Below are 12,340 nucleotides of genomic sequence, written 5' to 3'. Positions count from 1 at the left end.
AGAACATGCTCTCAGGCCTCTTGCAGACAAAGAGTTCTCCAGGACTGCAATTTTCATCTGAGGCTGACAGATAAATGGCAGATGTGAGGCTGGGGAGGCCCTGGCACAGGCTGCCCAGAGAAGCTGTGGCTGCCCCATCCCTGCAAGTGTCCAAGGCCAGGTTGGACGGGGCTTGGAGCAACCTGGGCTAGTGGAAGGTGTCTCTGCCCATGGCAGGAGGTGGAATGAGATGACTTTTGAGGTCCCTTCCAACGCAAACCATTCTGGGATTTTATTAAATAACACTCCACTAGAACATCCCAGATCCCGAGTGTGAAAGGAGACACTCCTCAGGCAGCAACACAGCCAAGCTTTTGTTGTCCTGCCACCTCTGGACTCCTTTAGCAAGAACTGTTACTTCAGCCTGCCAAATACTGATAATTTTTCCTCTTCATTTTTGCAGCTTAAAGTTCTCTTTTTTCTTTATTTTTGGGTTGTTTTTTTTTAAACCTTGATTAAACATAGAAGCTCACGGGACTGCAGACCATCAACAAAACAGTTTATAAAATCAGGGACTGATGACAGATCAGTCTCCTAGACCCCAAGAATAGTGGGACAGATCTCACATTGTAAAAGCCACGCTTAAGGAATAATAATATAAATATAAATAGAAGGAAACATCACTCTGACTCACCAAAAAGTAAAAAAGGAGCCCCTTGCATTTTCCAGGAAGGAGCTACTCCTGAGCAGTTACTGCTGCCTTCCAAACTGTTCATTTCTGCGCTGCAGTGGAAAATCCTTGTTTGATTTAAAGGATTTTTTTTAACCCAGGAAAAGCAAACTTGACCTGCAAAAGGACTTGTAAAAGACCTAAGTGAGGCTCAGGAAGCCCACTATTGATATATCTGAGAGCAGGATCTCTCTTAGTGCCAGATCAGACTGGCTTTTCCAGGTTTTTCAAGCACTGATTACACGGGTGAAAGATCATTCCTGTCATCCCTGTGGAGCAGCTCCGAGGAAGCAAATTCTGGTGCAGGAGTAGGTTCCTGTTAATTCAGATGGAGCAGAAGCACTTCAGGGTGAGCCTTCAGAACGGGGACAAGTTGTGCCCTGCCCTTAAAACACCACTCTGCACACATCTGCATCTCTTCATCCCCTCCTCTCATGGATTCTGCCCATATCCACAACTCTTCCAGAACATTAAAGCCCTTCTGCTTCAGCTCAGATTTTACAAACCTCCTACCCAGTTATTAGAAGCAAAAAAAAAAAGAGGCTTTTCTACCTGCTGCTTTCTACCCACAGACTATTTGTTGCTTTTTCATAGTTTGTTCTGTCTTAATTCCTACCTCACTCATGTCTTTTATTAGTATCATATGTACATCAAAGTTCCTGCAAGGTTTAGGATGCAATTACCTGCCAGGCTTTTTTTCTTTTGTGTGTCTTGAATATAAAACAACACAAAAATACTCCTTTAACAGTTAACAAGAAGTGAGTCCACTGTGTCCAAATTTATCTAACCAAAATTAAAACAATGGCTGCAAAGTTGCCACGTGAAGTTTGAAGTGGGCAACTAACAAGTAGATGTAAAATTAATATAACCAGAAAATCAACTTATTCATTGCATTCCTCTATTTCATGCTTGGTTCAAAAATAAAATTTTAACAGAATAAATAAAACTAGGTTACAAGAAATGTTAAAAAGAAGAGGAACTGAGGATCTGGTGAAGAACATACTTATGTTGATACCATGGTACAAGATTTTATTAGTAGCTTATTATGCTACCCCCTCATATATAGAAAGGAAAAGTCCAGATGTAAAGCTGAGTGAAGAAATATTACTTCTTATGGAACCAACCAAGGGCCAAAAATAGTTTGGGCAAATTTATGCAAAATACAGTTACACATCTAGAAACTCAGTTGTATTTACAGTTACACAGGGCCATGGAACGTGCCAGTGCAAGTTGGTTTATGTGCCCATTCTATCATGAAAAGGGGCTTTTAACTTGTTAATAATGTGACTCTCATCCATCACTCTGTGACCTGACAACAACTAAAGAGAAAGGGTGAAGTGGGAAGAAACATGTCAAGATATAACCACTATACACGAATTTATTTGGATGGGAAGAAGTCGAGAGTCGATTTACAAAACACCTCTTGCTAAAAACAAAGCAAAGGAAAGGGAGAGAAAAACACGACAGGCACGTACCTGATAAAAATGTGGCCAGAAGGTGCTGATGGCCAGCTCTGCCTTCACCCAGCCCTCCGTGACGACTCCCGAGACATTCCAGATGGGATTGCCCTGGGGGCCCCCGTTCACCTTCACGTAGACGTTGAGGGAGCCGGGGCTGGACCGGTCTCTGCTGGACAGGTAATAGTGGAAGTCGATGCAGTGGGTGTCGTTCTCCTTCAGGGTGGGCAGCAGCAGGTGGGCTTTCTGCCCCGATGCTCGCCCAGAGCTGTTCACCATCATGAAGGAGCCTACGGGGGAGAGCCAAAGGAGGAGAGAAAGTGGGTTTGCTTGGCTTTTTCAGCGTAAACAGCTCCGTTTTTACACTCAGCGATTCCCTCAGAAGCCACAAACCACAACATTCATCTGAAGAACTCAAACCAGCTATTTGATGCACGTTGTTAGGTAACAGAATGAAAGGATATTAAAATTGCAAGGTATATACACCAGTGGATTCAGGGCCACCTAGAACCACTTTAGTTGGGTAACTTAAAAAATCAAAATAAAAGTACCTTTTAGCTTGTGTCATTTTAGCACCTTGTGATAAAACAGGCACTCCAAATAAAAGCCCATTCCCACTTCAAGCAGCAACAAAGTTCTCCTACTGCATACAGCCCCTGAAAGGCACATTTAACACAAGGTAACAAGTGACAGGATGAGAGGAAATGGCCTCAAGTTGCACCAGAGGAGGTTTAGATTGGATATTAGATAGAATTTCTTCATGGAATGGGCTGTCCAAGGAAGTGGTGGAGTCCCACCTCTAGAAGTGTTCAAAAAACGTGTAGACATGACACTCAAGGACATGTTCTAGTGGTGAACATGGTGGTGTTACTGGGACTTGATGATCTTTAAAAGTCTTTTCCAGATTTAACAATTCTATGATTTAATACGAAAACTACGACAACACACAAAATTCTCAGCTGATATTTGCCCACATGCCCCTGCCCACTTCATGCCAATCTACACCTGTGAACCCTGGCTCTTGAAAGTTCTGAAGGCTGTGTTGAGGAAAGCCCAATTTTGAGAGCCCAGACGAATGAGGCTTGTTGGCAGAAGAGCAAAATCTCGACTTGTAATAATGCAACAGGCCAATTATTCTTGTAGGAGGGAAGGCAGGCTGAATTTAGGGAGGGGAATATATAGTAAGGCAATTTATGAGTTTGTTCACCTGGAATCTTGCATCATATTAACCACGGTACTCGATGTTGAACTCACATTCTGATTCATCAGGCAGTTATTTTATAGCACATCGTGCCTCGACTCATCTCCTCACAGATGCATCAAGGTGACAAATGTTGGCAATAAGGCAGAACATTATCAGAGTTATTTGATTCAATTCTGTTTAAAGGATCTCCTTTATGTGGGCACAGACACTCACACTCAGAAAAAGATGGAGAAAACACTGAGACACAGGGGCAGGGGGGGAATTCTGAGTGTCAGCAGCCAGGAATGAGAGTTTTTCATCGAGCACAGCCCTCTTGACACTCTCAGCTCTGATGCTGCTGCCAAGGCAATGCTACAAATGTACAATGCTCAGAAGACTGAGCTTGAAAAGTCCTGTCTCACTTCTGACCTTTTGACTTGCCCTATTCCCCATCGTAGCAGGGTGACCACACAGCCATCTGGATCAATTCTGTGCAGTGAACAGTCACATGTTTGACATTTATAACAGGATGAGCAACTTTCTCTCACAAAAAAATGTATTTTCCCCCTATGTTTATACGATATATATGCATTTTGTAAAGGACTGACAAGCAGGGATGCAGAAGGAAGTCAATTTAAAAAAAAATAAAAGAAAAGGAAAAAAATCCTACACTCTAAAGACCTTGGAAAATTCGAGTACAATAAGCACAGCTGGGGAAGAGGCTCTGCAAGAAACAGGAAAATTTATAGGCAAGATGGTCTCTGGCAATCCTGTTCTTCATTTTGATATGCTGAAAACCAAAATGGCCCCAAATCAAGAAGTTTCAGGTTCACATTTTTTGAGAAATGTAAGAGCTGGATCCAAACTTTTCAATTAGAGTTTCCCTCTAATAATCAGGATCCTGACAAATGTCCAAGGCTGGTGTCATTCTGCTACCAGTTAACCACAAAATCCTCTTCTTCAGCACGTACCACATCCAGACTGTTCTTAAAAATCTACCCAAATAAACTAAACTTTTGAGACACTGAAATTCGAGTTCTGTTTCTATGACCTGAGACAATAAATTAACAGAAAGCACAACTGCCAACAGGCTTGGAGAGGCAACAGGGTGGAAACCTGGAACAACTAGGTTTGGTAAAAGGCTGATTGTGACACTTCCATGAGGGCTGGAGCCCCTCAGCTCTGGAGCCAGGCTGGGAGAGCTGCGGATGCTCACCTGGAGAAGAGAAGGCTCCAGGGAGAGCTGAGAGATGCTTCCAGTGCCTAAAGGGGCTCCAGGAGAGCTGGAGAGGGATTTGGGACAAGGGATGGAGGGACAGGACAAGGGGAATGGCTTTAAGCTGAAGGAGGGTTGGTTTAGGTTGGATATTAAGAAGAAATCCTTCCCTGCGAGGGTGGGGAGGCCCTGGCACATGTCGTCCAGAGAAGCTGTGGCTGCATCTGGATCCCTGGAAGTGTCCAAGGCCAGGTTGGACGGGGCTTGGAGCAACCTGGGCTAGTGGAAGGTGTCCCTGCCCATGGCAGGGGGTGGAATGAGATGATTTTAAGGTCCCTTCCAACCCAAACCACTCCAGGATTCCATAATCTCTGTCACTACACGGCCTGTCTCATCTTCCCTTAAAAATAAAGCAGGAGTAGCTGCAAGAACCACTTTTCTCCAGAGAATTTGGGAGAAAAGCCTGTAAAAACTGCTGAGTAAGGGTAGCATGGCCTAGAAGGGCACAGCATCCACAAGGTTTTTGAGCAAGTGCATCCTAGAGTAGAGAGGAACCCAGAAAAACGGGTTTTTACACCATAATCGACTGGATCCTCTGGCACAGCATTCCAATTCTGGGCATCTTTCTCAGCTCTTTTTAATTTGGATCATATGTAGATTATCCTACCCTGAAGAGCTACTCAGAAGCTGCACTGTGTCTAACACAATGTAGTCCTGAGCTGCACGGGGGGAGGGAAGTGTTTCGATGACAGAAAAAGTCAGGGAGTGTTTCACTTTTACAGGTTCATATATAAAAATAACGAGCTTTCCTCCGGGAGAAAAAAAAAAATCAGCTTTTATAAAAAGTTCCAAGCAATAATTATAATTTTATTTTTTGCCACCCACAAAAAATGAATCACAATCTCTTAGCAGTGACAACAGCCTTTTGTGCAGCTGCTGACAATTCTGGGGAGAGCGTGGAGCCTGAATCCAGCACTGACAACACCACCAAGTAAAGTACCCATGCACCAAAAAGCACTTAGTAAAATAATTAGTTACTAAAAAATAGCCTTACAAACAATTGTCACGGGCAAGTTATTCACAGCTTCCTATTTATAGCATATGATTTTTTTAATGCAACACTTCTAGAGACACAGGAGGAAACAGTATAAGAAACATAACTGTCTCAAGAAAAGTCCTGATAAGAGGCATGATTTTATATGACAGTGGAAAAGATGAAAAATTTCCACTTATAGTACTATGTCTGTCACAGGAAAGTACTCACTCTGGGTTTAAATGAGTTTGTCATCTACTGACTGTACCACAGGCCTTGTTTCTGCAGGGACTTGGTGTGGCAGCTCCCACCACAAACCCATCCCATGGTTAGTCCAGGCATGGCCCACACCAGAGGATCTCACAGAGCCACCTCCAGCCTGGCCATGCTGGGGAAGAAAACCAGAGTTCCATCAGGACAGTCATTGATGTTGGGTGCAAGGATATGCTATCTAGAAAATTCAGCTGTGAATAAATTATACCCTATAAATCGGCCTCCAAATATGCACATTTTCATTTTTCTTGTCACAGAGTGAACCTGAGCAGGTATCCTCTCCTCTGGGACTTTCACAAAGCTGCTCTGCATGCTCCAAGATCTACTATCCTACTGACAACATCCATGTCTAGTGGAGCTTGTCTGGGCAGGACCCACCACTTAGGGGCAGGTGAGAGACCATAAAAATAGTTCCCAACAAGAAAAAAATAAACCAAAACCAAACTAAACTGGCCTTTTAAAGACAAATGAGGTTTTCCTTATAATTTCCTTATTTCCTAATAAAACTTGACATATTGTGATTCAGAGTCTGACAGCCTTCTTTAGGCTGAGCACAGAATTGAAGCTGATGGGACTTATTCCCAATTTATAGGCCTGTATGTGCAAATAAAAGAGAGACAATCTGGCCTGGCACCAACAAATCACTTTTCACATTCTCCACTTATACAAAGAACTGGGGAATAAATTAATATGTCACAAAGGGAAATTATTGATCAATAGATGACTGAAAGCCTCCTAAATGTCTCCAGGCAAGAAGCTGAATAAAATAAAAGGTATCTTGGAGAAACTCTTATTTAAGAGTTTTGCATATCCAATTGGGAAAAACAGTAACAGAAGAAACAAAAATATCATTTAGCCTCACTGTTTTGTTTACTCCCATCCAGAAAAGTTCAAATGTCAAAGTCAACATTGAACTGAAAAAAATTAGTTTGGGGGGGGAAAAGCTTCTCTACACTGTGTAAGAGTTATTTTCTATGTTTATTGGCTACAGAAGCATAAGCTCATTAAAACAAATTGAATATCAGGTCAATTAAACTTGGTGCTCCCGGATCAACAAGTTAGATTAATTAATATCTTGCTGGTTTTACCCTGAATAACTAAAAATGAACGTGCTATGCCCAGATCAGTCAGAAGGAAGGAGGACGGGAAGACGGTAAATAAATTCATTTCCAAAAACCCGCTCCAGCGGCAGCAACATAAAACGCCACTCTCTCCTAGTTATTAAACACACCACCGAAAATTGGGGGATTAAACCATGAAGTGCTCTCTAGCTGGCCATAAATTTCAATTTTTCCCCTGCTTGGTGCATAATGATGCCTTGATAAGCGTCCTATTATTGATGCATCTGCAACACATCCCGTCTTTCTGGAGCTGAAGCGCTGCTCTGTAGCAGATGGTGGCCATTGTGTTTACACATCAGCACTTTATGATTGCGTTCCCTCACGTCTGCAGTAAAGAAGAAAGCTGTAATTGAGTTTTTAATGGCTTTGCACATTGTTCATTAACATTACATGAGTGTGTTCTGACAAATGACAGCTGAAGGAACGTCATCGCCCAGCAGACCTCGGCTGGGGCTGCTTCGCTGCTGTTTGAGATGTGAAATTACAGCAAGCAACCATTAAAGGCTGAATGTAAACTTGAAAAGAAAGCTGTCAAAATGCTCGACTGCAAAACCTTCAGAACCAGACTCAGGCACACAATGTTTTTTTTAAAGACCGAACTCCCCCCCACCTCCAACATAAAGGAACGGGTTTTCCATCAGGTGCGTGAGCGTGTTTTTAGACACAGTTTTGCTCGTTGCCAAAGAACAACCCTATCTCCAAGAAAATAAGTCTGACACCTGTCCTTGTTAAGGTAGAACAACGCAACATGGACTAATCTGGGTTGGAGGGACCTCAGGTCAAGCCCCTGCTCAAAGCTGTGAGCTTACCACTGATGGTAAACTCTTCCAAACCTCGCAAGGGGACTGCCCATCCTCTCTGGAAAACCTGCTCCATTGCTTGACTGCCCTCAGAGTTTTTCTTTATAATCAGTCCAAAACCTCTCACTCCAGTTTCCCTTTGCCTCTCATCCTCCAGGAACCTACTGCAGTAAAGATTCTAAAGCGAATATTCCTGATAATCTCCTTGTAGGTAGGGGTGGATTTGGGAGGTGTGATTTCCCTTCGCAGGGGTGCTTTGACTCTTTCCCAGTATTTCATTCCCAACAGACCAGGATTAGGGTCAGAGCCAGTTCACTGTCCTGTACACTGACCTGGGAGCCCTTAATCACAGGTATTACTACAGAAGGACAGGTCAAAGCACAGACCCCTCTGCCAGCCAGGTAACCTTTCCTAGTAAAGTTTCCACAGCTTGTTTTTGCACAACTTTTGGTAGAGCACATACTTATAATACTGTCAAGTTAATCTGGATGTCACAGAACAGATGTTGAAAACTATCTATGCTAAGTATGAAAAAATATGTTTAAGGACAATATAAGAAAAAGTCCATCTACCTCAACACTTGGTTTCCAGCAGTGACCAAGAGGCCACTTTAAGCAGAACACAAGACTCAGGGCACTGTGAAGCAGAATTTACCATCTCAAGTTTCTGACAGTCAGCAATATCAAGATTTTTAAGGTCAAAGCTCCATGTATCCCTGTCATTGAATAGCTATACATTGATCTTCTTCCCAACATCTTTCTTGAGTCAGTCTGGGATAAGACTCTGTCAATAAGCTCTAGAGTTTAATTACACATTGTGCTGGATAAAATAAGTTAATATTTTTATGCTCTTGCTTTAAGCTACTGTCACTTAATCTGCAGTTCTTTTTTTATGAAAATTTATGATTGCCTACCTGCTCCACACTTCCCACATTTCTATATCCCTATTGATGTATAACAAGGGAACAAGGCTCGAAAATCTCTTTCCCTGACTGATGTACTACAGACATCGACATTTGTACAAACTCAGAATTAAACAAGGTGTATCTCATAACCATATCCCTTTTCCAAGTATGAGGACAAAATCAGACCCAGGGGTTTTATTTCTCAAATGTGAGTCATACTGAATTAATCTACTAGTGAAATAAAAAGAGTTTGATTCATAGATAAATATGAATATAAATGGCAAGTTGAGTTCAGTATCATTCATGAGCACAATTCATTCACTTGGGAAATTGTTGGATAACAGGGAAGTATTTTTTAAAGAGACAGTCTACTATTTGTAAAGAGCTTTTCTTCTGGAAATTAATGTCATGGAAAGAATTGGGGGGGATTTTTTTGTATGAAAAATCTTCTCAGAAAAGGACTGATGCCATATTACTGCAGTCACTGCAAATATTTGCTTTCATTATTTATAGAAAGTGAAGACTGTGGCATAAACACTTCACCAATCCTCCCTGGGAGATGAGGTGTGTGACAAAAGTGGTCTGGTTTGCTCATTTCCAAAATACCCTTGGGAGGAGACAAGTTTGCAACTCTCTTCCTTTATGTATAAAACCAAATAATTATAGAACAAGACTCAGAACTAGGAAAACCAAGTTTCCCACAGGTTCATAATTGCCAGCTGCAGACTTTTGCATTGATTCCACTGAATTCCAGTGGCATCCAGACACTGCTGCCCATAAAAGACATGTAGTTGGTTATCAAACTGCACTCCTTCTACAAGTCTTTTCCAAAATCTGAATACTGGTGACCCACAGACATTGAAAGATGATCCCAACCTAGGAATGGCCTCCAGCCAAGTAACAACTGCCCTTTATCCACCCCTGATGTAAATGCTGAAGCAAGAAACTTCTACTGCATCATCTGCAACTCAGATGGGAAATATTATACCCCTGAGAGAAGAAACAAGACAAAAAAATATAATTGATTATACAGAAAGAAAAAAAAATCACATTTTAGTGGCTTGCTGGTGGATCAAGAGTCACCAAACCCTCTTCAACTACAAAATCCAGATGGGAAGTGATCAAATGACTGATAAACCAACAAGTGCCTAATTAGCAGAGGGCTTTAAGGAGGATAATGGGATTGCTGCAGGAGGCTGGGAAGGAGCCTATTTGTTAATGGGATGCTCTTTTAACCTTGCAAGAGTATTTAAATCACCCCCTGAAATCAGCTCATTCCCTGCTGCTGTTAAAAAGCATTCTTCTTATCATGTAACATCATGGCCAACTCTTGGTCACATCGTCCTGTGGCCTTTCCAAGGACAGGCAATGAGAGACACTGGCAGGTTTGCAGTACAAAGATGACAAGCAGCATTCAGGTTCTGATTTCCTCCTTTCCTCAGTGACAAATGGTTTTTTTTTTTTTTTCCTTGGTCCCAAAAAACCAAAACTGAAACGTGAAGGCAGAACTCTCATAAAAAGAGGAACGAGAAGAAGCACTTGGGAGCACGAGAGAATCCAACACAGTGGAGAGAAGGGGAAACTTCTAAGCAGAGGAGGGGTTGTCTCAATTTGTCACATAGGCACGATCCAGAACTGCAAGAAAAGTAGACTGTAGCACCACAGAAATGACAAGGCAATGAAAAATCACAGCTTCTCCCCATTGCTGGTTTCTGGCCTCAGTTACAGGCCAGAGTGGTTTTCGGTATTCCACACTCAGTATGGCAACCCCACTAGATCCAGTGGGGAAGATCAGCACAAAAAAGTTAATTCTCATCTGTATGGACACAAACACAGCAGAGATACTTCACTATGCTTCAAGATGCCAGAAAAGCTTGTTTTAAAGACAGGTGTTGGGTCAGACAGTTCTTGAAGGCGCTGACATCTAACATTTCTAGTTTATCACAAGAATTGCACTGTTTATCACAAAGAGTCGTGACAAAATTTCTCACTTCAGGGTGCAAGGTGATCCAGCATTGCTGTCCCACCTGCACCTCCAGAGCACAGTCCTTCCCTCCTGAAAAATCAACACGAAGAGGTGCTGTTTGCTAGAGCAGTATCAGCACACAAACCACATTTTCCTCTTACCAGCAAACTCAAATTTTTATTTACAACACAAATCATTGTTCATGAGAACTCAGGAGAGCACCACTGCTCTGCAGTTACAGTCATGTGGCAACTGTTCTGCAAAGAACAGAATCACAGAATCACACAATGGTTTGGCTTGGAAGGGACCTTAAAAGTCATCAAGTTCCACCCCCTGCCATGGGCAGGGACACCTTCCACCAGCCCAGGTTGCTCCAAGCCCCGTCCAACCTGGCCTTGGACACTTCCAGGGATGGGATATCCTTACATGATGTGTATCTCATCCTTATCTCTAGGCTCCACTGTTATTTCCAGAGTTTTCTTCCCACGTTTCATAAACTCTTCATTAACAAAAGTCCAATTACTGAAAGCCCGGGTTCACTGAGAAGCAAAAAATTGTGTGTGCTGTAGAATCAGAAACAATTCTATAAATCTCAACAGTGAAAAACTTTTTAATAGATTCATTGCCAGCATCCAGAGTTGCTAAGGTCACTGCAGGAGTATCCCTCACCAGTGTCCTTATTCCATTATTTATAAACATGGTATGAATTGTTTGGCTGTGCTATTCTAAAAAGCAAAAGGTCCATTAGCAGTGGAGCCACAACAGTCTATCAAGTAAAGGAATCTTATAATAATAAACATACAATTCTCTGTAAACAATAGACAAGAATTCTCTGCAAATTTAATTATCTTTGTTACATCATTTTTCAAAACTGATGAAAATGTAAACTAAACCCTGGAAACTGCTTATTTGCTTTTTAATTCCAGCAGTCTGACAACTACTTATCCTACCAATCACTATCTTACCACTCTAGTAAAACACGGGCAACTGATTTAAACACTTAATAATGTTTAGGTTATTAAATGGGCAAATTAAAAAAAAAAAAAAGAGGGGGGGGGGAATGGCCATAATTCAACATAATATCTTTGTTTATAGACATCACAAATCTTGTTCTTAGCACCCCAGAGCTTTATTACAGCTGAGCCTTGAAAGTGAAGGGCCACAGAAATGAGTTGTAGGGACACGAGTCGGCCTCTGCTCAAAGCCTCTCACACAAAGGCTGTTCCAGAAGGCTCAGAATGCAGCTGAGCACCAAATCTGACCTCACCTGATTTAACCTGTGGCATAATGTGCTGCCAAATGCACCTTTCTCTTGTGGAAATGGCAGTATTTCAGTTAAGTCTCAATAAACACCCTCTGAAAAATCTGCATCAAAAATTTAAGTTCAAGACACAGAACTGTAAAACGGTTGGAGTTGGAAGGAACCTCAAAGCTCATCTCATTCCACCCCCTGCCATGGGCAGGGACACCTTCCACTAGCCCAGGTTGCTCCAAGCCCTGTCCAACCTGGCCTTGGACACTTCCAGGGATGGGGCAGCCACAGCTTCTCTGGGCAACCTGTGCCAGTAATGAGCATAATTTATAACAAGATGCTGAATAACTCTCTTAGGATGAAATAACAACAATAAAGGAGCTCAGAGACAGCAATTAGTAAAGACTTCCTCAAAAAAGTAATTGC

The 12,340-nt window shown here is 42.1% G+C and overlaps 1 protein-coding gene across 14 annotated transcripts in view; it reads right to left on the bottom strand.

The window, feature by feature from the left end:
- Nucleotides 1-12,340, bottom strand: part of PTPRT (protein tyrosine phosphatase, receptor type T) — a 459,737-nt gene that overhangs the window by 277,824 nt on the left and 169,573 nt on the right. For all 14 annotated transcript variants that reach the window (XR_003528091.1, XM_027645791.1, XM_027645792.1 and 11 more), the window contains exon 3: nucleotides 2,185-2,456. Coding sequence is in view for 13 of the 14 variants with exons in the window: in XM_027645791.1 (XP_027501592.1) it covers nucleotides 2,185-2,456 (272 nt within the window). In the remaining variant the exon portion in view is untranslated. The remainder of the gene's footprint in view (nucleotides 1-2,184; nucleotides 2,457-12,340) is intronic.

The sequence above is a fragment of the Corapipo altera genome, unplaced genomic scaffold, assembly GCF_003945725.1.
Source record: "Corapipo altera isolate COAL_440 unplaced genomic scaffold, ASM394572v1 64, whole genome shotgun sequence".
NCBI classification, from domain to species: domain Eukaryota; kingdom Metazoa; phylum Chordata; class Aves; order Passeriformes; family Pipridae; genus Corapipo; species Corapipo altera.
Note: the sequence above shows the minus strand (reverse complement) of the source record. Positions and strands in the feature narration are given on the sequence as shown.